Source organism: Lipomyces chichibuensis (assembly GCF_038497645.1).
Source record: "Lipomyces chichibuensis strain CBS 12929 unplaced genomic scaffold V1513scaffold_4, whole genome shotgun sequence".
Classification (NCBI taxonomy): Eukaryota; Fungi; Ascomycota; class Lipomycetes; order Lipomycetales; family Lipomycetaceae; genus Lipomyces; species Lipomyces chichibuensis.
This window is the reverse complement of record NW_027117456.1, coordinates 433,446-457,550: the sequence shown is the minus strand read 5'-3', so window position 1 is coordinate 457,550 and position 24,105 is coordinate 433,446. Positions and strand designations below refer to the sequence as shown.

Here is a 24,105-nt window from a genome sequence, read left to right as displayed (position 1 = left end):
ACTCAAACCCTTACCCGGACACTGGCGTAGTCTTCCATCTTAAACAAAGGTACTGATTTTTCAAGCTTCTAAAATCTCTATTTCTGCAGATATATAGCACATTAGACTCTCAAACTAGTCGTGGTGCACAATAGAATACAACTGACTTGATATGCCTTTTAGAATTCGTCGTACTCAACTGTTCAGAGCTTCGTTCTGGCACTTGTAATACCGCCAGATTGTGATTGTATTAATCTCTTAATATCTACTATGCTCCAGTGCGACGGACTAGCATTGGAGAGTAATCAGAACGTTGCCGTGTATTACTCGTCTTCGTAGCTGCCAATAGCATCCTTATTATCATCGTCCATGCCATTGAGTCGAAGACTACTCCAGTGCTCGTCCCTGTCCTTACGTTGATAACTGGTGTCATGGCTTCGCACAAATTTTTGACTTTCTATATCGCGCGTGCAGTCGCTTTTGTGTCTCTGTAAGTGATTTTCGCTGTCCTTCTCGCCGATGCTGCCTCTATCCCGATGTCTTGACCTACGTTGTGATTTGTCTTGGCGGTCATATTCATGTCCTATATGACTATGGCTATTGCTTGATGTGTGATGCTTCTCGTCATACCGTCCATGATGGCGTCTTTCACAATCTTCAGCAGCCTTGCTGACATGCCTGCGCCGTTTGGAGTGTTCTCGATGATGCGGATAACGGTCGCCGTCACTATCACAGCCAGAGTCTCGCTCTCTTTGAGACAATCGAAGAGAGTGTTTAGATACAGGATGCAGATTCCGTCCAATTCGATCGTGATGACTGGATGTGGTTGCTGATGAGACGTCTGCGTAGTCTGACAATGCACTCCCCTCGAAGTGATAGTAGCTTTCTTCACGACATGGCAAACAAGACGATTTATAAGATAAATTCTTGCTTTTGTCTGTCCCATTACGCCAGCTTGGCCTCGAGCTTCCCTCTTGGCCCTCTTGACTCTCGATACTCGACCTCCTTTTGCGAGATGCTCGAAGAGGCGATTTCGACGTCGACCGAGACGGCTTTTCCAATTCATTTAATTCTTTTAATCGTGCGGCCGCATCCTCTGCTTCCTTCTTCAATAGCGCCGTATTGTGAAAATCAGCGCTCTTGACGACCCGATTGAGGAAATTGGTATTTGGTTTCAACCCGTTTGGATTCGCCCTGTGTGCTCCTCTTAGCTAAACTTCTTTCAGAATCGTAAATGACGAAGAGCCACCCACTTTCGTTTTATATATGTATTGATCCCCTCGCTTTTTCGTAGTTTCTCCTTTTGTAGTGCCTCTTGAATGAGCAAACGCACATAGTTGTCATCTGGCTCGTTTGAAATCGCTTGTCGAGCGCGTTTAGAGTCTCTTGGCATGACTCACGACCGTGAATCGGAATTCCGTCCGTTCGGTAATAGATTTCAGCAAGTGCGTTGCACTATTGTCGTTCGTCCTGGGTATAATGTTAAACCACATCTGTTAACTCGTGCAGCACTCCCTCTAACCCGCAACTCCACTTCTCGCGCTAAAAATTGAGTTGGCACAACTGCAACTTGGGTGCGCTGTTAAGCAATATCTACCCGCTCTCTCTGCGTTTACAACCCGCCACTTGAAGGGTATAACTAGTGGACACAACCCGAACCCGATTCTTCCCCCTTCCCTTTCCCTTTCCCTGCCCTCACCCTCAACCCCATATATCCATTCGCGAAACATTCAATCGACTGACGACCCGGTACTTTGATTTCCGTGAATTCGTTCGAAGCATAGATTAGGCTCGACAAATAATGCCGCCTACTCGTTCTAACTACACCAATCTACAAGCAGCCTCGCAGGCCATCTCACAAAGCGACCTCTCGACGGCGTTCATCACGTCTGCTGATATTGCCGATACTGCTAGCGCTATTAGTTTGGCGCAGAATCTTGCTGGCGCGACTGGTATGTGTAATTTTTCTAAATTTTAGCGAGGGATTGGCTGGCGATTTGGTGTCCGAATATGTGGGTCTTGTTTTGTTGTGGTTGTTTGGCTGACTGGTGTTCAAGTCGCGGCCCAGCCTACCGCTAGGAAGCGTAAGGCTCCGACCAAGAATGTGCAGCAACAACAGCAACAACAACAACAACAACAGCAACAACAGCCTGTTGCGCAGAAGAGAAAGACGCGAACGAAGTGGACCGATGCAGAGACTAATGACTTATTGAGAGGCTGTAATACAGTACGTTGTGGAAGTTGGTTTCTGAGTGATTTGGGCTGATCTTGTTTATCAACAGTATGGTGTGGGAAATTGGAAAAAGATTCTTCAGGATCCCCAGTAAGTTGTTGTAGTTGCGCTGTGCGATGGGCGTGTCTAACAATTTCCAAGGTTTACATTCAACGGTAGGTCGGCTGTCGATCTCAAAGATAGGTTCGTGCATTCCGTAAGATGCTACGAAGGTTAGAACACTAATTGTACATAATGCACAGGTTCCGCACTTATTTCCCCGATGAATATCGAAGACTTTATCCCAATGCTACTACCCATGGTGGTAGACGGCAGCGTGCACCTCTTCCGAACGCATTACCGAAGGTGAATCGTAAGGAGCGACGTAGCTTTACGCCAGAGGAAGACGCGCGTCTTCTTGAGGGATTCTTAAAGCACGGCCCATCTTGGTCAAAGATTCAAAAAGATGAGGAGCTTCACCTTTATGAAAGACGAAGCACTGATTTGCGGGACCGGTACGTGCAACCGTGGCTGGAGTTTCAGAATTACTAATGATTTGTCTAGATTCCGCAATGCTTTCCCAGAGAAGTACGCCGCTGCCGGATTCAAAACGAGACCAAAGCACAGCTCCACGAATAATCGACAGCCTCGTACGGCCCCGGTAGAGGCAGTGCCAGAACAGGGCGTGTCCGACATTGTTGATAACATTTTGAATGGAAATGCAGGAACTTGGGGAGCTGACGATGACCATGGTGGTGCGCTGTTTGGCACCACCTCTGACTTGGTTGATCCAACTGCTGGAGCCAGTGGCAGCGGCGACGCATTCTATGATGCCAATAGTGGTTCAATGGCACAGTTGGTCGCTAGTAATGACAACAAGATTCCAATCGACCCCAAGGTCACTGAGGCATCATCCCGCCGCAAATAAACTTGTCGATATTACGCTGTTTTGATGCTGTGTGGTGGCGTTGGCTCCTTTTGGTGGAGATTCGTAATTGCTTTTTTGCTATGGTTATAACATTTGACAAGATCTGTCCTATGCTATTTTTGTCGCGATTATGGTTAATGTAAATTATGGGGGAGTGTGTCTTGTCCTTGGTTTTTATATATTATTACTGCTGGGAGACATTGTTTTCATTGTTATATATTATGTGGATATATGTATGTGTAGTTTGTTGTGTAGGTGTGTACCGTATTAGTCTTTCTTTTACCCACAACCTTGTTTTTTGTTGTCTTGTGGGCTTCAACTTTACCCTTCGTTGAAGCTAATAATGAATTTTCCCAACTTCAACTTCGTCTCATTTCATCATCACGTGTATATGTTCATTCCTCCTCCCACCGCCAATACTACCTACGCGTATAATTGAATGTCGAAACTACCCGACCTCTTACGCGTATTCGATGGTGCTTATCTCCCGCGATCGCGAAACCACCCGCAGCTCCTATTGATCACATCGGCACTATCGACCAGCAGCTCGTGGCTTCTCCAACATTTTGTCAGAGCAAGTATTACAAACCAGCCAGGTTCTTTGTACGAGACGGATAGAGTACCACAGAAGCGGCCCGTCGTTTTTGTGTCGTTCTCGCATGATATTGACTTTCACTCGCGATGTTTCAGGAAAGCGGCAAGTATTTTTGATCTCGATCTCTTAGGCTCGAGTGAGTGCTTATGGTGAATCGTATGATAGGGCATTGATTTGAATGCACTTATTGCGCAAAAACAATTGATCTACGTCGATGGCTTTACGAAACTATTCGTTGCGTCGCCAAACGAAGAGAAGTCGGTAGTGTATCTGCAATCCGCCAATAAATCAGGATGGTTAAACCAAATAATGTCAGCAATTGTAGAGTTTAAAGCAGGCGATTTATTACCGACTTTAATTTTTGAAGGGCTGGATATTTTGCATGCGCTGGGGATAATGAATGTGGAGGAGATCCTTCGATTTGTTCAGGATATGCAGGAGGTAAGAATTTCCCTGTATTCCGCGTACAAGTATGTAAGGCTAATGTGTACTTTAGCACTCCGGGATTTCAATAGCTTCGTCAAACAGTGCCAATAGAATGCTCACCGGCATGTCCACCCTTGCAGAGGAGCAGCGAGCGTACTTACACGCTCTAGTCCGACGGGCTGTCGCTGTGTTCAGTATAAGGCCACTCAGTACGGGTATGGCGGAGGACGTCACGGGTGCGATTAGAATTACAAATGGAGGACAGCCGTGTGACGGGCGAGGTATTGTCGAAGAGGGCGAATTTCATTATTTTCTTGCTGATGGGAATGTTGGCGGTGTGAAGGTGTTCCAGAAAGGACACGGATAGCAAATCATATGTGCGGGACAGAGAGAATGGATAGAAATTCCTCGAGCTGTAAACTACAATGTAGTAATATCTCTTAATAACGCTATAAATGAATTCGTTAGTTACACCGTTCTCGGCCGTCGACCGGGGAGCAATCAGACTTTCGCCAGCGCCGCACCTGTTTTCTTCACTATCCCTGCTCAACGTGAGCGACCCCGAGAGCTCCCGCAGCAGAAAAACTCAACCCCTGTTCGACAACGCCACCGAAGCTAGGAAACTGGCTCACGAGAGATAAACCACAGAGATAACGGATCAAATATAGAGCACTAACATGAGCTTTGCGAGAATCAGGCTGCGAGCGTCTGTTTCCAGCCGGCTTGTTCGGCCAGCAATATTCCTCGACCCATCAAAGTGCTTCGCGACTCCAGCCAGATTGTTACAATCAAATGGATCTTTACCAGTACGGGGATATGCCAACGATGCCCCGAATACAATTTCCTCTTACCAATTGGGAGTCGGATCTAGTACGTGATATTCAATGGCTAACAGGGAATTGGCTTTTAACCGAATTCTAGATGATTATATTCCACCAACGGGACCGAATCTTCCCAAGGTCACTGAACATACCCGGCTATATTTTACGGCGTTTGGCAGATATCAACTGCATCTTTTCAAGCAAACTCTTACGTATGTCGTGATCCTTCAGGGATCCGTATGAGACAAGCTGACAATGGATAGGAAAATATTACTTCGACTGAAATATAGGACCAAACTTGACTACAAAGATTTAGAAGTGCGAGCCGAAGATGCCTATATTGAGCTGAATAAAAACTTTGCAGCGTATGATTTTGCATTGTTTTGCATCACTCGATACTAATAAAAGCTTAGACGAAAGATTTCGAATTTGTCCAATTTGAGTACGATGTTCGTCGAAGAGAATCTCAAGGATCGGATTAAGAATATGAATAAGGACTGGAAGTTGTCATGGTATGTTGACGGTACCATCGAAAAGACTAAGCGCGTCAGCGTCTCTCCAATAGCTATTGGTCAGGACGAACCACTTCGATTCGTGCAGCTCATCTACAGATTTCACACGCTTCAGGTAATTAGCAGCGAGAATTATCATTATAGAGGTTAAAGTAGTACTCATATCTGATAGAAACTGGAACTCATTTACATGAAGAACAAAAATATTCCCAAGAAGATGGAAGAGAAGAAAGTGCTGGACTACATAGTGTTTGTGTATGATACTCAAGAGGACAAACTAAGGGTTATGGGATCTGTCTTTGAAAGTAAGTTCAAGCTGCCAGTGGTTACGTTGAGTTGCTGGTAATGTCTGACGTTTAACAGCACCCGTCACGGAGCCTTTGCCAGTCCAGCTTACCTCAGAGAAACTTGTTCTTGCTGCCATGCAAACCAAGGGAGATCTTTTCCGAAAGAGACCCACGCTACCGAAGTTTTAACCAAATTTGAAATTGTAGATCATACTATTGTACATATGGGAGTTTGGATATTTGTAGATGATTTGCGAGAGAGTTTAGCGAGCTTGACTGCACCACCTATATGTTGAAACTGTCTGGCTATTATGTATTTGTCCAGATGTACTTCGTTGTTTCTTCAAAATAAACCAGTCTTTTGATTCAAGGTGACATTTCACATTATCTATCATAGGCGTCAATATCTTACTGACTCGGCATTGTGGTATGTTTCAACACAAATCACGGAAACCGTTTGCGATGGTGCTGCTGCAACTGTGCCAAATCCTCTTAAAAAACTTCACAGTATAAAATAAAAATGATTACTGCATTAGAGCCCCGGTAAACATAGCTTACTTTGCGGGAATTGAAAATCACTCGCTGGGTTACTAAATGCATCATTAAGTCAGTTCCGAGATCGCATAAGGTCAGTTATTAAATACTAGAGAGGGCGCAAGAAACGACAATATGAAAGCTCGCATAATCATGCGAAGTGCACGGAGAATAAGCACGACCGCCATCTTTGTCCTGTAATCTCATATGATCTAGGACAACTAAGCAAGCTAACATCCAGGGGGAACTGATGCCGGATACGGAAGTGCGGCTGGGTATATCAAGTCCGCGTGGCTGGGTAGTTTATTACACGCGAAAAGTGCTCACTGAGACGGCGGAAGAGCGCATACATGTGGCGTCCCGAGTGGCTGCCGCACTTACCTATTGTGGCTTGATGTCCGGAGCCGCACATCTGGTCAAATCTTGACAGCCGAAGGTCAATGGGAGTTTTGTCAGAAAATGCTGCCTTCATCTGGCTCTTCATTCAGCCCCGTCGTCAAACTCTGATGCTCCACCAGTAATTGATGAGAAGATGTAGCCGTCTCAAGGCACACATCGGCGGCTGCCTGTGCTGCAGTAAGCATTATTCGAGAGCCTACCGAAGATTTACGCTACAGAAGTGGTTGGTTCTCCTTCTGTTTTCGGCATGATATCTGCTTGACTCTGACTAGCATTTGAGCTTCGCATACCAAAATTTCGTCACTGCTCACATTGTACACCTTGATTGGTAGAAAAACTATTTTTACCTTTGTCGTTGGTGAAACTTATTCTAATTGAGGAATATGCCGCGCCATCTATGCCGCTAAGGAGATATTATGTGCTTATTCCAGAGGGCTCCGAGATACACGGGATCCGCTGTTCTCAGACGAGTACCGTATCTGACTATGTATTTGGCGACTGCAAGGTCGCGCTACAAGACTCAGTGGAACGCAATTCTATTTAGGTCCAAATTTTTCCTTTCCTTCCGGTTCTGTCTATCCCTCTGTCAAGCTACGCTCTATTATCCTGTCGGTCCCCACTGTCAGACAATTCTACGTCTATGTGACACCTTGCTCGCGTACAGCGGGTGTGCTCCTTTAACTAGATCCGAATTCGCCTTTCTAGACCGACGTTTTCCAAAAGTTATGAATCTCTCGTCGCTATTGTCGTTGATATCCAGTTGGTGGATTACCAGTTTGGCCCTGCTATTAGGATTGACTTTGAATATCTCACTGTCAGATGCTGCAGGTATTTTATCTCTTCCAGGCAGATGTATTGTATGTTTTTTACTGATTGCTTGCGCTCAGCTTTGCCTGAAATATTCTACACCACCGTCATAGAGCCCCCCGTCTATGTTACCATTACTAGTTGCACCGTTGGTACTATCGACGTGGTTGCTGGCACAGTCACAGTCACTCAGATGATCGCAGAGACCAACACCGTCATTGCGACTATCGCTGCTACTGCTACCGAGGTCGGTGTAGTTACTGCTACCGCCAATGGTATTTACTCCGCACTTGCTTTTAATGACGCGCATGGTTTATAACTGCGGACTAGACTATGTTACAGCTACTTATGTTACGACTGTTGAGCCGACCAGCACGGTTGTTGTCATGACTGTCTCGCCCGTGGATGGCATGGCGTCGTCGTTTTACGAAGCCACTAGCTCGCCAGGTGTGTATTTCGTCAGTTGTTCATCACTGGACAGATTTTCTAATTTCTATACAGTTACTGCCACTTCCACATACGATAGTGAATCGACTTCTAGCATAAACTTCTCGACTTCATCCTTTGTGGAGGTCACTACTTCAACAACCGAGACAACCGAGACAGCCGAGCCTGCGACGAGAGCCGACGGACCCAGTTCCTATTCAACTACTGGAGTCTACTTTGAGTCGTCGTATTCTGTATCCTCTTCGGCTAACCAGGAAGCCGGCGTGACATCTACTTATCCTGCAGAAATGTCTTCTACGACTAATGAGGTCTTTGAGTCTAGTAGTTACACTAGTGTGTCGTCTTCCACCACATCGGAGCCTTCCATCAGCAGCGTCGGATGGGTTTCTGAATCGTCAACAACATACTTGGCTCCATCTTTCTCTTATTCGTCCGATGCGTCCCTGATATCTTCTGACGGTGCTGGCTGGTCCTCTGCAACTACTTCCAGCTCGCCAACTATTACGACGATTCCTAGCGAATACGTTTCGTCTACTCTGACATCTAGCCAGGATACTACTTCGACGACGACTACGCTTTATACAACAGTTACGGTCACCGTCACCTGGTCATGGACTACTATCTCCACAGACTTTGACGATGCGACGTCCTTTTCTGTCTTGGCCACTCCTACTTCAGACTCTACCTATTATACTTCTACGATAGAATCTACGACAAGTTTGTCCCCGACAATCGACAACCCAACACTATCACTCTCTACTTGCACAACTGCTTCGTCGATCCCGACGTCAACTTATATTACCATGTCACTTTCGACTACCGAAAGTGCTGCCACTACCACTACCGAGGAGGCGACTTCCACCGCTGCCTCCGCGATCAGTGATTCCAGCTCCACCCCTCTCTCTACAATAATTCCATATGCCTTAAGCTATAGTCCGTACACCAACTCCGGAAATTGCAAGACTGCCGAGGAGGTCGCCGAGGATCTCGCTATAATCGCAGCAAAAGGCATCTCAACTATCCGCATTTATGGCACCGATTGCAATTCCATCAGTACCGTCGAATCCGCTGCCGCGATGTACGCACTTAAAGTCATACAGGGTCTATGGATTGATTCATCGGGTATCGACTCGATTGACAGTGGCGTCAGCGAACTCATCTCGTGGGGTTCTATGGATACTAATTGGGATATGATTGCGATGATTACAGTTGGAAATGAGGCTGTTCAGGACGGCTATATTACTGTCTCTGAACTCTTGGCCAAGATTAGCTCCGTTCGAACGCAGTTGCGGGACGCAGGATATACGGGCCCGATCACTACCGCTGAAACACCGAATGTTTTCATATCGAATCCGGAGCTCTGCACGTCTGACTTGCTTGACCTTGTCGCTATTAACGCGCAACCTTACTTTGACGAACATTCGACTGCTGAGACCGCGGGTGAGTTTGATTTAGGGCAGATCGAAGTGACGAAAGCAGCTTGCAATAACAAGGACGTTTTTATTACCGAGACAGGATATCCAAGCTCTGGATTAACGAACTACAACAACATCCCATCAGTTGAGAACCAAAAGATCGCGGTTAAGAATATATTGGAGGCGACGAATGGTAACGTCACTATGTTTACCATGTACAACGATCTATGGAAGGCTCTTGGACCATATGAAGTCGAACAGTCCTTCGGTATATTTATTTCATCTAATCTTGGATATTCTGCAGAGAAGGCTAATGGGTACTTAGGTATAATACAAATATTAGCATAAGAATTAGTAAGATTCCTGTGTATCTATATTGTATTGTTGTATTTATAAATTCGGCAACATGTACTACTACCAACTTCATATTTTGTCACTTGTTTGTGTACCATTTTTGGCGCTATGTAAGTATTACTTATTATTGGGATTTGAATCTGCTTGGGATCATTTTGTTTGGTGATCTCTAATCGAGGTTGGAGACTGTGGTTAATGAATGTGCTGGTGATATTTAGTGAGTGAAGTATCGCATCGGAGGGTATTATGTAAGTTTACGTAGTTTATAGCAATAAATAGGATGTTTATCTCTGCTGTATTTGACTTACTATGATCGCTATAAAGGCAAGCACGCACAAAAAAATAGTAAGGGACGTCTCACGGGATAGAACGCACAAATGCGTAATTGCTTAAGGGGCTTGTATCCATTGGACTCTCGACTGCATTCTGCGAGGTCGTCCTGCCGCGTTGACTCAGAATCTGTAATTGATTATCGTACTGCTTTCAAAGGCTGCATTATCCGTGATTTTATCATTGGCACGATAAAGTTGATATCTTATTTTGAGGAGATTCTGCTGGTATATTTGCAACGGAGGAAGATTACAAGAGGTTAGTAGACTTATTATTACTACGGAATGTACGACACAGCAGAGTATATGAGTAGCGACTGCGCTGTGTAGATAACAACGTCTATTGGAATAATTGACGACTCCCTATGCGTGACTACTAGTTTGTGTGTCTTGGGGATGGAAAGCGATCACACGCCAGTTGATTTACAGTAATATAGCTAACTGTTTTATTGGACCGTAATTACACCAACTGCTAGTTAAAATGCTGATCAAGGTTAAGGTAAGTTAGTCCCACTATCCACAGCTCATTAAGTGCAAGGTTGATTCTCTACTATTAACACTTGACTGACTATTATGACTAGACCCTTACTGGCAAGGAGGTAAATATCAGCGCTATTGAATTGACTTCTCCGTTAACTTTTCTGGATTTAGATCGAGTTGGATATTGAGCCCACTGATAAGGTACGTTGTCTGTGCGCGTTTTCTTTGAGTGCGTACTGTCTTGTTTGCTTAGAGGCAATGCTAATCGATGAATGCCAGGTGGCGCGGATTAAGGAGCGTGTCGAAGAGAAGGAAGGTATCCCGCCATCACAACAACGATTGATCTACGGCGGCAAGCAAATGTATGTATGCAACTAGTTGTATTCCCTGGACCCCCACCCGGATTGCGAAGCTGTGTATCATATTGAAGAACAGTTGTCCTAAATCTTTCATTCATAGGGCGGATGACAAGCCAGCAAGCGAATATAACCTCGAAGGTGGCGCGACATTACACTTAGTCCTCGCACTCCGAGGCGGTCGAATCTAAACTCCTTGCACCGAAATCCCCCCGATCAGCGGTGTCAAGTTTGCGAAGAAGTTAAAATAGCCAGCGGGCACGAATGGGACGCTGTTTAATGATATGCGACCATAATCGTTCCCATATTGTACCATACCCACCAATCGGCTACATAGAGCACGGCAATAGAATACGACTAAGCTAATAATACTATTTCACACAATTAACTTGGGGTAGATTGAAAATGCCAGTCGCAATTGCGATTGGGGTGCGTTATTCGGTCTTACAACAATAGCCTTGTTTGTGTTCTTTACGTATTTCGCCAATTAAGTTTGTGATATTTTGTTTGCTAGTTTGTAAATATACTCATTTGCTCATTAAATTGTCTGGATATGTTTTCGATCGATACCAGCATAGGTGACTGACTATATTAGACAAAACATACTAATGTATCTTTCGAGTCCTCTAAACATCACCTGTTTATGGCCCTACCAACGTCTGATATTGATGACAGCAGGATTTAACTATACCCGTGGCAGAATCCCGCCTACGTACTATCAGCTTTTTGGCACGTTACTACAACTGGTCTGCCTCGAGTCTCTAAATTTTTGCTGGACGTTAAAAATTTACGATTTGAATCCGCTCATGTATGACCGGGGTGCCAGCCTATAAAAATATCGGTGACTCGGTAAAGCGATTGCAATTAATACCTGTCTGACTCTTCTCCGTTCGCCGTCACGAATGTGTCCAATCTACATGAGGAGAATTTATATCACACGTTCATCATTTATCCTTAATATCCTATTACAGACTAGTGTGAACTAGGCCGGGTTGTTCCATGTCCACAACCACACACAATCTCAAGACGTAAATAATAATAAAAGGGAAAAAATTCATACTCTATACTAGTAAAAGTCCACCATAGACGACGTCCACAATAACTTTCAAAAGGACTCAGAAAACATTCAAAAGAAAACGATAAGAAAAACCCATAAAGTTGAAAAACGGCAATGATGATATTCACAAAGAGGGGAATGAATGTAGCGTGAAAGTCGAAGCGTACTTCGCTGATGTCGGAAGAGACATTCAAACGATAGAACAACGAATAAGCATATAATTACGCATAAAGTGGGCATATGAAATATACACATAAACCAATGCCATAGAGATCGCAATTCAAAATCGACAAACCCAGCCAGAAAATTATCTATATCACGTGGGTCTACAATCCAACCCAATAAATCCTTTTAAAACCGTGCCAATGACTACCATTCCCAAGTCCAACCCTCCTTGAGCGGCTCCTGACCTGTTCGGTTTTGCCTGTATTCGATCATACGTGCCCACGATAACGCCTTGGCGATGTTCTCGTCAATGACCTCCCGATTTCGATTTCGAGTTCGGGTCTTCTGGTCTTCAATTTCCTGTTCCGACATCTCGAGGATCCGGCCAATAACGGTCATATCATCCTCTTCGTCGCCTTGAATCCACATGGAGTCTTCTGTCATATAATCGTACGTCTCCAACAGCCGTCGCTTGCCAACGATTGGAACACCAGCGATCAAACTAGCCGGGACTGAACTTGAAGCCTTGCGGTCATAGTATTCATCAGAAGCGAATGCAGGCAGCAGAGCGAAGGATTCGGACAGAATCTTATAGAATTCCAAAAATTCGAGACCTTCATTAAATTCGACACGTTCACGGATGACCTCTGGCACCTGTGGATGATTTCCGTGACCGATCAAATGCATTCGTAATTGCTGGAACTGCGGCTTATCGGGATTATTCTGCGCGAACGCACTAAAGCGCTCGAAAATAGATTTGTAGTCACGTCGGACGGACTCGTAGTTTCCTTGCAAGCTGAAGCTCATTTCCTCCTTCTTGCTTGGCTCGACCGGAAAGACAGGAACGAAGACCTCGAACTTACTTGCAGCAACACGATGCTGTGGCTCCCATGATGGAACAACGGTCTCCTCGACGAATCGTTTAGTGTGACCTGACAAGAACAAGAAGGTGACACGCTCGGCTTCGATCCATGGCTTGATGGCGTTGTAGTACTTGTACGAAGACTCATTGTGCCACCGATCAGCATGGTGAACGGTGCAGAAAAGATAACTGCCGTTTCCAAGCATTTCCGTCATCTGGGGTTGCAACCTTGTTATATCGAACTCGCAAGTCGTGGCCAAAATAATATCTGGCTGAGGCTCCTTCTCGTCCAGCTTCATAGAAACCGAGAAGCGCGGCTTCGCGAGGTTCTTCAGGTTGAAAGACTTGAGGATGGCGAAAATGTTAAATCGCGGTCGGAACAAATATTGGTAGATGTAAGAATTCGGGATCTGGGCAAAAGCATATATCAAGGCGCCAAAAACTTCCTCATGGGAGCCTGCATTTTCAATGAGGAAAATTCGCATTGGGTTGGGCAACTCGCCATTCTTGATAGCAGGAAGGAAACCCGCTGCCAAAATTAGTAACACTATCATCGGAGGCAAGGCAACAAATCCTTACATTCACCAGGCTGAAGAGCATTATCAGGCTGAAGCTCCGCCGTTTCGACATCATCTGATTCTTGAGCAGGTTGCTCCGGCTCGTGCTGAGATTCGCTCAATTCCGAGGTCGATGCAACAACTGCAGTCGTGTCGGTTGTCGGAGCGGTACCAGCGACCAAAGTTGACTGGCCGAGTGCTGTAGTATCCTGAATATCGGCCTTCTCTTGCTCACCAGGGACTACAAATTCGATTAGCATGATATTATTCCCAACGGATAAGCAGCAATTGACAAATAGTCTTTTTCTTAAACCGCGATCCCACACATCATGTGAGTACAGAGTCACGACAATTCAACGCCGGGTACTGGGATTTTAAAATGACATGCCAACTGCAAGCGAATCCCACAGTAACGGTAAGTACACTATAGGCCATGGGAGGAGAACGCGAAAAGACCGATTACAATTGCGCCGCTAACTAAGAATATACGCACCAGACACAGCTACACTTGACTCCGGAGTGGAAACAGAAAAAGGGACCAGAGCGGGAGGACTGTCGCTCGCGTTCCATAAGATGGATAAGCCCAGGAAGAGGATAACCGCCGTCAGCAGGGCAATGAGAGTATTAAATGGTCTCATTAGCATTGCGGTCGACAATCCTGGCGAAAATCTGGCAAAGGATGCACAATAGGGATCTAAGCAGAAGAAAAGCGTGGGTCAGGGGCGCGCAAGGGATGAGAAACGAGTGACAAAGAGAACGGCGAAAACAAAGTGCACTTATAAACACGGCGGCCGGCAGCAAATGTGCAACGACAAGAAGAAATGAGCAAAAAAAAAAGACAAAGAATGGGTGTGAAGATGTGGGAGCAGTTGAACAGTAGATAGACGGCGGTGTTGCAGCAGCTGGAGGCAGCAGCGACCACTGTCGAAGCTCAGGGCCACCAACTGAAGTGTTGCTAGTGTGGCACTGTGGCGCGCCCTGCTGCGGCCACCAAAAAACCAAGCAAGGTGGGCGGCAGCAAATTCAGGGTCAGGGCTGAAATGTGTAGCGCAAAGGCGGTTAGTTCAAATTCCTGTGGCGGTGTGCTGGCGGTTCTCGGGTTTAGCATCCCTGGCAACTTGCGATCAACTCTGAATACTAGTAAGGGGTACAGCAAAGAGCCTGCAGTCGCTAATAACGAAAACCACGCGTAATTATACTATATATCATGCTATGCGTAGTAATATATTATTATTATAAATATATATAATAGTGCGCCAGAGTTGCGGCCACGAAATAGTTGACTTTTCGATGTGCGAAATCACAGGCGTATTTGCATTTAAACAGTAATAGCAGTGGCGCACTATTATATCTCAGAGATTATGGACCTTGATCTACTGTAAATACAGAGTAATATACGATATTATGATGTGGGTTAGATATATGTTGCGTGTATGAGATGCATTTCTCTCTTACTTCGACGACTGCAACTGCAACACACCTCCGAGACAGGACCGTGTCGCTGCGTCCTGGACCTAAACAATACCACAATTGCTACTCATTATCCAGCTAACGATGATAATGTGGGGCTAAAGGATCTGTTGCCAGACGCAATGTTAGTGCTCTCATGCTGGCAGCTGGCTGGTGCTCAGTACTTCTCTTGTCGTCAATTATATGTTAGTTATGCTTTTGCTGTTCACAGTGGCCCTGATTGAGCTTGCAGTCAATAGATTCTATGTATAAGTGGGCACCTCAGAACGACAGGTACACTAGTATTTTGTTACTCAACACATATTGCATCTTGAGTTTTAATACTAGTCCCAAAGAGGAATGATCAGTTTATCCCCGATTCTGTAAATTAAATCTTGACTTTATTTGACCCTAAACCTGCCGGATTTAGATGCTTGCAACGCGACTCCTTAATCGCATTGGTGTGAATGCTCTCTAGTCACGATTCATTGGTGGTTTGGACTTAACTCAATAACGGCTCATATTCATGCGCTCGAACTGGAGGACTGTTGTAAACATTCTCGACTGCTATAGGTTAACCAGAATCAATTATAACACATTGAGCCATCATCTGTATGTAACATTATTTTATTAGACTTAGGTCACGTTGACGCAATTTTCATCGCATTTCAACATCATTGCGTTCATAATTTAAGGTCTTTTATGCATTTATGAAGCACAATTATACAAGATTTCATAAGGTTTTGTTTTTTTTACATGTAATATACTGGGCGAGGGCCGCGAGGCGAACGAATGCCATATGTAAACTGATGAAATAAAATAGAGTGAGGGATCAGGATTAGGGGTTTCCAGATTTACCACTAGGGGCAAAGTTTTTGATAGGAAGTTGCTAATTGGTCTAGTGGCCTAAAGGTAAGGCGCTGCTCTCCGGAGGCAGAGATTGTGGGTTCGAGTCCCATCTAGACCTTTTTTTTTGCAAGCAATTTTTTTTGGCAATATGATACAAGCACAAATGAATTTGCTTTTGATGCTCTTATATTGCTTACCACCTGTTAATACGCATATTAACTTCCAAACGAAACTGCATTAATCAAATCGTAGTTCTTTAGTCTACACTACTATTATCTTACAACCGTGATTGAATACTATCCTTTACTTCAGTGCATGTATATGCATACTTTTTTACCGCCCATAATTCTGTATGCCTAGTATTCTCCTCTTCGAATCTTTTCCCTCAAAGCGACAATCGGTAGTCGCTGGTTCTCTGGAAAAGCAGCCAGCTGCTCGTCTGTGAATTCCATCACCTGCCTTATTAAAGCAGCCTTCTGAGGGTCCATGTTTGTTGGTACCGTAGGCGTGCCGGTTCGCGACGCAGGATTGCCGGACGAAAAACCACCGCCTGCAAACGCCGGTTGCGAAACACTCAGGGCAGCGGCAACAGAAGGCGGTGTGGATGTCGCTCTCTGTTGTAAACCCACCAGTTGCGACGGTTCAAAGGCCCTTGCTACAGCTGTCGCGTCCACCAGACCCAGTAGTAGCATGCCTTGCACGACCGCGTATGATAGTTGAGGCGAGACTTTAAGCAATTCACGTGCTTTGGCGGGATTCGTTGCAACCACGGTTTTGAGTTCCTGGAGAATGCTTAGCATCTGCGGTGCCGTATATGATGAGAGAGTGTTCGATATTGCGTCTGGTGTGGAGAGGTCTGGTGGAGGAACTGTGCCTATTGGTAGGGGTGGCAGCGTTGAATCTTCTATGATCAGTTAAAATTGTTATTCGGGACATGAATTTGGGATGAAGAGACATACGGGCGCCAGTTTTGTTGCTGGTGAGTACATTCGGCCCTATCGACGATTCGTGTGAGAAATCGACACGCAATTGGCGGTTACTTAGTTCATAGTTATTTAAATTTCGCACAGCAGACGCGGCTGTTTCAGAATCTACCAACACATGATATTTAGCATCAGATCAATGAAATACGTCGCTGAAATGGGAAAACGTACCATGATATTCTACAAATCCATATCCTTTTGGTCGTCCGGTCTCCTTATCAAATACGAATCTGAAGTTGACGACAGGGCCCACCGATTGAAAGACATCTGGAAAAGAAAATAATTAGTATAGTCAATAAACCAGCGAATATTATCATTCGATCTCTTCGCTGAACCAGCATACCCATGATTTGCTCTTCTGATTGATCGTATGGGATGTTGCCTACGAAGACAACGCGCCCTCCTGTCTTATCACTCATCGTGATACCTGGAATTGTCGGTTCGTTAATAATTCTACAATCCCTCAGTATGCAAATTTCACAGTTAATTAGTCTGATCCGCTGCTCTCCACCGTGGAGTTGTACCTTGAAATCGATAATAAATGAAGGCTTTGACACACCCATCGACATGTCGCAATCCGGGTAACGAAACTGTTTTGCCATACCGCTGTGTCCTGTGCTCCTAGCATCCGTCACGACCCTGGTGAACAATTCCCAACGTGATTGCTAAATACTTGCGCCGCGATATTATCATTCAGACGAATGAACTGCAACGCAACTCTAAGTCATCTCAGTCTGCAGGTCTTTTGAAAAATACAATATAAATTTATAGTTGTCTGGTATGGAGACTTTGACGACTCAGTTGCCTGGAGTGACAATACGACGCAGAAGTGGGAGCAGCCACTCAGGGAGCGATCACGAGACCTCGAAGGAAGTGCCTACGACTGATTATTATCTAGATAACCAGTGAGTATATAAACCTTGTCATTTGTTGAGATTTATTATTTACGAGTAGTAATACAGATTAACTATTGACCAGCTAAAGAAGGAAGTTCTCGCACTTACTCATCGATTAAAAATTGCTAGATGGCGTAGTATTCCAATATCGGAGCACTCTCAGATTAAAGTCACTAGGATATCTGGTGCACTTACCAATGCTGTGTGTTCCTCATCTCAAAATATGCAACACTGTCATAGTTACTAACGAGGCGCCTATGTAGGTATACTGTGTCACTCCTCCGGCGGCATACTTGGGTCAAAATTTTGAACACCACCATCTTCCGCAACTCGCATTAGATTCACTAACCAACCCTGCGCTCCATCGACGGAAAAGTGTATCGTCTTTGAAAATTCAGCATGTTCCTCAACTACTGCTACGTGTCTATGGGCCCAATACCTCGCAAATTATTGATCGAGCAACGGAACTAGCCCTCTTGAAACGTCTGTCCAGTCGAAATATTGGTCCTCGCATTCTCGGTATTTTCGCCAACGGTCGCTTCGAGCAATTTTTAAAGGCACAGACGCTTACGAAGGAAGATATTCGGTCTCCGGATGTTAGCAAGGTTATTGCCAAGCGCATGAGAGAGTTGCATGATGGTATCGACTTGACTTTCGACGAAAGGTCACAGGGACCTGGTGTCTGGAGGAATTTTGACAAGTGGGCTATTGACGCGAAAGTTGTGCTGGACAAACTAGATAAGAATATTGGGCACATACAGGGAATGGAAGATACCGGTGGGTTAGGACCCCCGTGGTCGACGAGGCGTGTGCTAAGGGCGGACTGGATGACGTTTATGGAGGCCGTCATGTCATACAGAGAGTGGCTGGACAATGAATCTGGAAGCCCGGAAGTACTGGCAAAAGGGCTAGTATTTGCGCACAATGACGTAAGGAGGCTCATCGGCATTTACATGATTCTAAATCACTGACTCGTCGATAGGCACAATACGGCAATTTGTTGCGGGTTGAGCCACCTTCAGGTTCGCCGCTACTTAGACCTGCGAATGAGCACAAGACATTGGTTGTAATTGACTTCGAATATGCTAGTCCAAATGTTCGAGGATGCGACATATCCAACCATTTTGTAAGGTATTTCATTTGGGTATTGGATTGCCGTATTGATAATTATTAGTGCGAATGGATGTCAGACTATCATGACCCTGATCGTCCTCAAGATATTCACAGCGAGATGTTTCCGACCGAACAAGATCGTTTACGGTTTATTGAAAGCTACGTGGCCCATGGCCTTGATGCATACGAAGATATTGATAGAATTGACAGAGAGATTGCATCGCTTAGTCGAGAAGCAATAATTTGGCGCCCAGCTATTCATCTCGGCTGGTGCATGTGGGGGATTATTTCCGCTCCTATTGAAAAAGAGGCGGAAGAAGACTCGGATGGGTTCGTAGACTTGGAGGATCCTGCTATTGAGACGAATTCGGAAGCACAATGTTTGGAAGCCTCTGAGTTTGATTATCTTGACTATGCGTCTCAGAAGGCATCACTTTTTTGGGGAGATATAGCGAGCTTGGGTATTCCAATCCCAGAAGGTGTTGATACGCAATATGCTATGCATGTTGGGAAGAAATGGAAGTACGCACGAGATTAACACCTCTTATTGGTTTAGTGACTAATGGGCAGCATCCATGATGTGGAATCGCGTTTGCTGTATGGTGTATTATAGCATATAAAATGTCAAATATCTCTCCATGAATGGTGTAGATGTACCAAACGATGGTTTGTAGCTGACAGTAGAATCGCAATCGACCACCTGGAGTGATCTGTAAAAAAACATTTGCGTTTCCTGTTAATTGAGCGGCTGGGAAATAAGTATTACATCGGCTACGAATTACGATGACATTGGGAGTTGCTCACAGATCGACAGCTGCAAGTATCTTAGATCACAAGTCAAAAGAGAGATATCTACTTGCGCTAACTTAGTGTTATTGTTATGTGACGGCAGTGGACAGTTGGGTAATTAAAGAGTTGTGGGATAGTTGGCCGCCGGGTAAACGTATAGGCACGCTTGCGTAACCTCGCCGTCGGCTAGATTGCACGATTGCCGGCTCCGTCAGCAGACATATCTAGTCCAAGCGTACGCTGTCCACTTTACTCTCTGTTTACCCACATTTGCACTATCTGATTTGATTTCGTTCAGGGTTGATGTGCTGCTTTGCAGTCTGCTAGCCATATCATTCTTCTAACCGAAAGTCTTATTGCCGTCATTTCCTCATCGTGAGCAGCTAACGCTCTCGATCTGACTGTACCGTACTCATTGCGATCTAACCAGTTCAACGAAGGAGACATGTCTGGACCTTCTTCTTTAGGCGATCTGTTGGAATTCTATGTTGTAGGGAATTTTCATCCTCTTCGCATCGACGCTGACAGATACGATGCTACGGTGAAAACGAGTGGTCCACCTTTATGCTACTTTGATGAGGAGGGGGATCGTATTACGGTATGCTAGGTGTCTTTGTAATGCCCTTCGCTGTGTGCCTTAACTAACTGTCGGCTAGGTCGGCTCCGCACATGAGCTTCGTGATCGAATTATCGAGCTTAAATCTGCGAATAAGTCGGTCGTTTTTGCGCTTACCGCCAAGGCAGGTCCAGTGTGGTACGATGCCGCGTGTGTCGATACGTTAATCATGGCGTCTCCACCTGATATCAATCAAGCAGGGACACCAGTGTCTGTTGCGACTGTGCCAGAGTCTGTCGCAACCCCTGCTGTTACCGCCATTACTCGTACCTATTCGGCTATGTCGTCGATGTCGTCGGAATATACAGTTGTCGATTATTCCGATGTACCTACGCCTGAAGGTCCTATATCCGAGTTGGCCAGTACTGCTGACGACGAAGAGTCAACAGAGCGGGCGGCCCCCATGTCAACTCGAGGCAAGCAGTTCTCTGATCATCTTATTGCCGCATTTGAGAACATGATGAGTGATACCGAAAGCATGTCACAGCCTCTTTATTCTATGGCATCGAATTACGATCCTGATAATTATGGTGACCACTTGGTTTCAGACATTGTGAGCACTACGTCGCATACTGAGCCTGGCGAGTCGTTGTTGGAATCCGAACAGAGTACGTCGTCGCTGCCTACCCTCCGAGCCAATCCGGTTCCGCCTCAGGATTTGATATCACCGCACGGTAGTAGCTCTTCTATTCCCGAGGCTACCGACGTAAATGGAAGCTGGGCAGATACGCTTTCTGAAAGTGTTCGTCGTGCAATCCGACAGCTTCAGGAAGTTGCTAATGGCAGCGGTAACTCATCCGGATCCTCTTCCCAACGATTATGTGAATTGGATCCGGAGTTGGCAGACAGCGTTGCTGAGCTCGTTCGCAAACTCGTTCAGAAAGTCACTGCAAATATCACTGCAGCTGAGCGTGCTTTCCCGAATACTTCGGCTTTCACTCGCGATACTATGGATCGAACTTTGTGTACTTTCCAAGATTTTGCTGAGAAGATTGGACACGTTGCGCTGATCGGAGGATATCAAGCTGCAGCTGCATCCCGTGAGGCTGCGGACATTGGATTGCAAGCTACGCGAGAGGCAATTCGGGCCGCGAGAGATAACACCCAAGTTGCTACGAATCAGCTTCAGCAGTGCTTGCAAGAAATTGCAGCTCAGTTCAATGAATCTATTACTGCTCAGCGTCAGCAAGAATCTCGGGAAGCGAGCCACAGCGACTTACTGAATCAGATCAATGAAACGTGGAATATGTCTCAACTTGGACGTCAAGAAGCAGAGTCGCAAACAGATGAAAGCATGATCACGCCGTCTTCGGTTAGCTCTGCCGGCAATAGGTACGTTAATGGGATTTTGAGCCAGGAGAGTGATGTCAACACGTTTACTGTTCCTGAACATGGCTCCCCTCCTGAACTACCGAGAAAGATCCCTATTAGGCACGGTGCGGCACATTGCCCGCAGTACGGGTCGCCGTCGGATGAACATGGTCGGTCGAAGCTTGCGCAATCATTCCCTGAACACCATCATCTTGGTCATCCTTCAACGTCACCGCCACCACCGTCTCCATCGTATGCTGCTCAAGGGCCTGAAATTCCTCCGAGTCCACCTGGATCGGCCAATAGGACTGCGTACCCTCCATCGTTCCGTCCTCATCCGCATGCACCTATGCCACCTACTCATATGCACGATATGCCTTTTCATGGAATACCGCCGGCGCCACCACCACCACCGCCACCACCAGCACCAGCACCATCGCCGCCGCCTCCTCCGCGTTCTGGTGAATGGCACAATCATGGCTTGCGAATGTCCCAACCTCGGGAGAGTCATGGTGCGCGCTTTTGGCGTCATGCTAACGATAATGGTTTCGAGGAGCGTGAGAAGCACATGCACATGCGCGATTTCCCATACCCTGCGGATCATCACAACTTCCACGAGTTTTCTCGCTTGCATCCTCGGCAATGCGATCGCGGCGTTTCACATCAATCAGATTCCGAGGTGGGTGAAGCTGGCTCCAATTCCCTGCCTAGGTATCATAGACATTCTCATGCCCCACCAGCTCGTGACATGGTGTTTTCACGAAAGTCTCGACGGGTGGGTGTGGTCAACTATGCTGTTCCATCCATGTCGGCCTTCCAGGATCTCGGAGATTTTGGTGACGTGGAGTCAGCTGGGATACAGGCCGGTACTCCGGCCGCAAGTGAGACAGTGGATACGGCACAGTTATACGTTAGTCCATCAGCTCCACCAGCCGATTATTTGTCCGCCGCCGATGCAGCGTGGGACGAAGTGGCGTCTGAGATGCACGGTTCTGCAACACCCAGTGCCGGTTTTGCCGAAGCAGTCAAAGAATTGAAACTTGAGGACGACGAAATGAACTCTGCAAGCGCAAGATATCAAGACGAAGTCCAAATTGAGAAAGTGATGAGCCCGGACCATGCTACAATTGTGGAGCCGGCTACACCGACCGATGCTGGAAATCCTTGGTCACAATTTGATAGCGACGAACGCCATGCTCGCCGCGCAGCTCAAGACCGCACGGGACAACTCTATCATCGTCAGCCGAACCATGGCGAAGTAGAGGATGTAGGACCGGCACAGGATCCTTTGGCCGGTTTGAGCCGCGCTGGCAGCTATGCTGATGCGCCTGGAATGCCGCCTTCTCCCCAAGCTATCTTGCAGGAAGGTGTTAGAGAAGATCAGTTTAGAGAAGATCAATATCTTCCCGATGGACGGTCGTATGAGCCTTCAATTTCTGGGTATAGCGCTGCCCCTTCTTACCATACGGCGCCTTCGATCAGAATTGGTCAGCATAGAGATGCCTATCAAGACGCGTCTGGTTTGGCTAGCAGGATTCAAGCTGTTAGAAGCCGCCGTGGAGACCCCCGTGGCTCTCGACCGCGCCACGGGAGCCGATCGCAAATGTACTTTGAGATGCGTCAGCTCAGCCCCGACGCGCAGGATAGGGCCGATATTAATCGCCTTGGATTGGAGAATGAGGCGACTGACGCGGAACGCGAGTGTGCTCGCCATTTGGTCGAATTGGAACTGATTTCGCAGGATAATATGGCTATGGCTATTTATTACGCTCAGCAGGCGAAGGGTGATGTTGTGGATGCTATTGATTTGCTTGAGTACGATTGCCAAAAAAAATGCGACTGGACTTGATGCTAACTAATTGTCAGGGAGGATTTGAAGCAGCTTGAGACATACGAAGCTCGCAACCGACCAGTCACGACGGACGCGGCTAACTCGCTTGCGGGCGAATCTGGCGATTGACTATCTAGGGAATGCTGTGCGGAATGTTGCTGTGCGGAATGTTGCTGTGCGGAATGTTGTTCCGAGTGTTACGGCACGTTTCCTTACAGACAATATATTGTCTTGCTACATAATCCTTGTGATTATAATGTTCAGATTTTCATGCGTTAGTCGAATAGTCTCTTAGTTCTGATAGACGCAGACGTCTCTTTCCCTGGGTTTTGTCGAAGAGGTTGCGGATATTTCTGCGATATTTTCCACGTATTTCGCTCATTTAGTGGTTCAATTTGAGCCAGATTTAAGGCTGAAGATATCCCAGCATAGGGAAACGAGGAAATTTTCTTATTTTTGGTGGATCGGGATGGAACTAGTAGCCCGATCTGCTCTTTATTTATGAAACTTGAGTATCAAGTAGGTTGACTGTTTAAGATTTATATGAAAGGAGCAGATTTCGTGTGTTATTTGCGTGATGGTGGTATACTACCTACGCCATAGTGTAATGTTAATGTGGTTCATGTGAGGTGTAATTGAATAGATTAGCTATTGTTTTCGGATTCATAGATATAGCTGAATTCGGCTTCAGGATCGTCCAATGATAAATATACACAGTGTACGTCTGATATTATCGAAAACTATAC

At 45.9% G+C, this 24,105-nt stretch overlaps 10 protein-coding genes and 1 non-coding gene across 11 annotated transcripts; 8 read left to right on the top strand and 3 right to left on the bottom strand.

The window, feature by feature from the left end:
• Positions 1-302: 302 nt before the first annotated feature.
• On the bottom strand, positions 303-1,372 carry V1513DRAFT_456829 (uncharacterized protein; the record flags this gene model as incomplete). The annotated part of the gene is made up of 2 exons (XM_066899597.1): positions 303-1,173; positions 1,233-1,372. The coding sequence occupies 2 exons, from the start codon at positions 1,370-1,372 to the stop codon at positions 303-305; spliced, it is 1,011 nt and encodes a 336-aa protein (XP_066755652.1).
• Positions 1,373-1,654: 282 nt separating this feature from the next.
• V1513DRAFT_219525 (uncharacterized protein) lies at positions 1,655-3,339 on the top strand. Its single transcript, XM_066894387.1, has 6 exons — positions 1,655-1,931; positions 2,037-2,206; positions 2,262-2,302; positions 2,354-2,395; positions 2,455-2,706; positions 2,756-3,339. Exons 1-6 carry the CDS (start codon positions 1,781-1,783, stop codon positions 3,117-3,119), a joined length of 1,020 nt encoding a protein of 339 aa, XP_066755651.1. The 5' UTR covers positions 1,655-1,780; the 3' UTR covers positions 3,120-3,339.
• A 139-nt stretch (positions 3,340-3,478) lies between these two features.
• Positions 3,479-4,646, top strand: V1513DRAFT_438417 (uncharacterized protein). Its single transcript, XM_066897057.1, has 3 exons — positions 3,479-3,816; positions 3,880-4,155; positions 4,211-4,646. Exons 1-3 carry the CDS (start codon positions 3,559-3,561, stop codon positions 4,505-4,507), a joined length of 831 nt encoding a protein of 276 aa, XP_066755650.1. The 5' UTR covers positions 3,479-3,558; the 3' UTR covers positions 4,508-4,646.
• Positions 4,630-6,130, top strand: V1513DRAFT_395200 (MBA1-like protein-domain-containing protein). The gene is made up of 6 exons (XM_066895357.1): positions 4,630-5,010; positions 5,062-5,173; positions 5,225-5,326; positions 5,375-5,588; positions 5,646-5,778; positions 5,837-6,130. Exons 1-6 carry the CDS (start codon positions 4,818-4,820, stop codon positions 5,947-5,949), a joined length of 867 nt encoding a protein of 288 aa, XP_066755649.1. The 5' UTR covers positions 4,630-4,817; the 3' UTR covers positions 5,950-6,130.
• Positions 6,131-6,712: 582 nt separating this feature from the next.
• On the top strand, positions 6,713-10,012 carry V1513DRAFT_410150 (glycoside hydrolase superfamily). The gene is made up of 5 exons (XM_066895702.1): positions 6,713-7,521; positions 7,581-7,775; positions 7,831-7,947; positions 8,002-9,630; positions 9,688-10,012. The coding sequence occupies exons 1-5, from the start codon at positions 7,110-7,112 to the stop codon at positions 9,708-9,710; spliced, it is 2,376 nt and encodes a 791-aa protein (XP_066755648.1). The 5' UTR covers positions 6,713-7,109; the 3' UTR covers positions 9,711-10,012.
• A 99-nt stretch (positions 10,013-10,111) lies between these two features.
• V1513DRAFT_438403 (ubiquitin-related domain-containing protein) lies at positions 10,112-11,450 on the top strand. The gene is made up of 6 exons (XM_066897056.1): positions 10,112-10,303; positions 10,497-10,544; positions 10,627-10,644; positions 10,697-10,726; positions 10,805-10,887; positions 10,985-11,450. The coding sequence occupies exons 2-6, from the start codon at positions 10,527-10,529 to the stop codon at positions 11,070-11,072; spliced, it is 237 nt and encodes a 78-aa protein (XP_066755647.1). The 5' UTR covers positions 10,112-10,303; positions 10,497-10,526; the 3' UTR covers positions 11,073-11,450.
• Positions 11,451-12,010: 560 nt separating this feature from the next.
• On the bottom strand, positions 12,011-13,888 carry V1513DRAFT_219243 (uncharacterized protein). The gene is made up of 2 exons (XM_066894386.1): positions 13,545-13,888; positions 12,011-13,494 (listed from the first exon to the last, which is right to left on the bottom strand). The coding sequence occupies exons 1-2, from the start codon at positions 13,780-13,782 to the stop codon at positions 12,308-12,310; spliced, it is 1,425 nt and encodes a 474-aa protein (XP_066755646.1). The 5' UTR covers positions 13,783-13,888; the 3' UTR covers positions 12,011-12,307.
• Positions 13,889-15,866: 1,978 nt separating this feature from the next.
• Positions 15,867-15,938, top strand: V1513DRAFT_t18. Its single transcript has one exon. It is a non-coding gene; the product is annotated as a tRNA-Arg (tRNA).
• Positions 15,939-16,001: 63 nt separating this feature from the next.
• On the bottom strand, positions 16,002-17,323 carry V1513DRAFT_410143 (uncharacterized protein). The gene is made up of 4 exons (XM_066895701.1): positions 17,147-17,323; positions 16,975-17,070; positions 16,780-16,911; positions 16,002-16,724 (listed from the first exon to the last, which is right to left on the bottom strand). The coding sequence occupies exons 1-4, from the start codon at positions 17,220-17,222 to the stop codon at positions 16,177-16,179; spliced, it is 852 nt and encodes a 283-aa protein (XP_066755645.1). The 5' UTR covers positions 17,223-17,323; the 3' UTR covers positions 16,002-16,176.
• Positions 17,324-17,444: 121 nt separating this feature from the next.
• On the top strand, positions 17,445-19,809 carry V1513DRAFT_462479 (kinase-like domain-containing protein). Its single transcript, XM_066899936.1, has 5 exons — positions 17,445-17,708; positions 17,766-17,901; positions 17,963-18,628; positions 18,682-18,825; positions 18,874-19,809. The coding sequence occupies exons 1-5, from the start codon at positions 17,584-17,586 to the stop codon at positions 19,348-19,350; spliced, it is 1,548 nt and encodes a 515-aa protein (XP_066755644.1). The 5' UTR covers positions 17,445-17,583; the 3' UTR covers positions 19,351-19,809.
• Positions 19,810-20,046: 237 nt separating this feature from the next.
• Positions 20,047-23,488, top strand: V1513DRAFT_429695 (uncharacterized protein; the record flags this gene model as incomplete). The annotated part of the gene is made up of 3 exons (XM_066896328.1): positions 20,047-20,199; positions 20,258-23,343; positions 23,395-23,488. The coding sequence occupies 3 exons, from the start codon at positions 20,047-20,049 to the stop codon at positions 23,486-23,488; spliced, it is 3,333 nt and encodes a 1,110-aa protein (XP_066755643.1).
• Positions 23,489-24,105: the final 617 nt, after the last annotated feature.

Excerpts from the sequence above, each read along its gene's own strand:
- V1513DRAFT_438417 (XM_066897057.1), top strand. The coding sequence starts at position 3,559 with ATGTCGAAACTACCCGACCTCTTACGCGTATTCGATGGTGCTTATCTC. Across the intron at positions 3,817-3,879 it reads CGCGATGTTTCAGGAAAGCG|GGCATTGATTTGAATGCACT; the intron begins GCAAGTATTTTT and ends ATCGTATGATAG. Across the intron at positions 4,156-4,210 it reads TTGTTCAGGATATGCAGGAG|CACTCCGGGATTTCAATAGC; the intron begins GTAAGAATTTCC and ends TGTGTACTTTAG.
- V1513DRAFT_438403 (XM_066897056.1), top strand. Across the intron at positions 10,727-10,804 it reads ATATTGAGCCCACTGATAAG|GTGGCGCGGATTAAGGAGCG; the intron begins GTACGTTGTCTG and ends GATGAATGCCAG. Across the intron at positions 10,888-10,984 it reads ATCTACGGCGGCAAGCAAAT|GGCGGATGACAAGCCAGCAA; the intron begins GTATGTATGCAA and ends TTTCATTCATAG.
- V1513DRAFT_462479 (XM_066899936.1), top strand. The coding sequence starts at position 17,584 with ATGGAGACTTTGACGACTCAGTTGCCTGGAGTGACAATACGACGCAGA. Across the intron at positions 17,709-17,765 it reads GATTATTATCTAGATAACCA|ATTAACTATTGACCAGCTAA; the intron begins GTGAGTATATAA and ends GTAGTAATACAG. Across the intron at positions 18,826-18,873 it reads GCGACATATCCAACCATTTT|TGCGAATGGATGTCAGACTA; the intron begins GTAAGGTATTTC and ends GATAATTATTAG.
- V1513DRAFT_219243 (XM_066894386.1), bottom strand. The coding sequence starts at position 13,782 with ATGCTAATCGAATTTGTAGTCCCTGGTGAGCAAGAGAAGGCCGATATT. Across the intron at positions 13,495-13,544 it reads TGCTCTTCAGCCTGGTGAAT|CGGGTTTCCTTCCTGCTATC; the intron begins GTAAGGATTTGT and ends TAATTTTGGCAG.
- V1513DRAFT_219525 (XM_066894387.1), top strand. The coding sequence starts at position 1,781 with ATGCCGCCTACTCGTTCTAACTACACCAATCTACAAGCAGCCTCGCAG. Across the intron at positions 2,396-2,454 it reads GCTGTCGATCTCAAAGATAG|GTTCCGCACTTATTTCCCCG; the intron begins GTTCGTGCATTC and ends CATAATGCACAG. Across the intron at positions 2,707-2,755 it reads AGCACTGATTTGCGGGACCG|ATTCCGCAATGCTTTCCCAG; the intron begins GTACGTGCAACC and ends TGATTTGTCTAG.
- V1513DRAFT_410150 (XM_066895702.1), top strand. The coding sequence starts at position 7,110 with ATGTGCTTATTCCAGAGGGCTCCGAGATACACGGGATCCGCTGTTCTC. Across the intron at positions 7,948-8,001 it reads CGAAGCCACTAGCTCGCCAG|TTACTGCCACTTCCACATAC; the intron begins GTGTGTATTTCG and ends ATTTCTATACAG. Across the intron at positions 9,631-9,687 it reads TGAAGTCGAACAGTCCTTCG|GTATAATACAAATATTAGCA; the intron begins GTATATTTATTT and ends ATGGGTACTTAG.
- V1513DRAFT_395200 (XM_066895357.1), top strand. The coding sequence starts at position 4,818 with ATGAGCTTTGCGAGAATCAGGCTGCGAGCGTCTGTTTCCAGCCGGCTT. Across the intron at positions 5,011-5,061 it reads CCAATTGGGAGTCGGATCTA|ATGATTATATTCCACCAACG; the intron begins GTACGTGATATT and ends ACCGAATTCTAG. Across the intron at positions 5,327-5,374 it reads CTGAATAAAAACTTTGCAGC|ACGAAAGATTTCGAATTTGT; the intron begins GTATGATTTTGC and ends ATAAAAGCTTAG.
- V1513DRAFT_410143 (XM_066895701.1), bottom strand. The coding sequence starts at position 17,222 with ATGAGTGATAAGACAGGAGGGCGCGTTGTCTTCGTAGGCAACATCCCA. Across the intron at positions 17,071-17,146 it reads ATCAGAAGAGCAAATCATGG|ATGTCTTTCAATCGGTGGGC; the intron begins GTATGCTGGTTC and ends TTTCTTTTCCAG. Across the intron at positions 16,725-16,779 it reads CAGCAACAAAACTGGCGCCC|AAGATTCAACGCTGCCACCC; the intron begins GTATGTCTCTTC and ends AACTGATCATAG.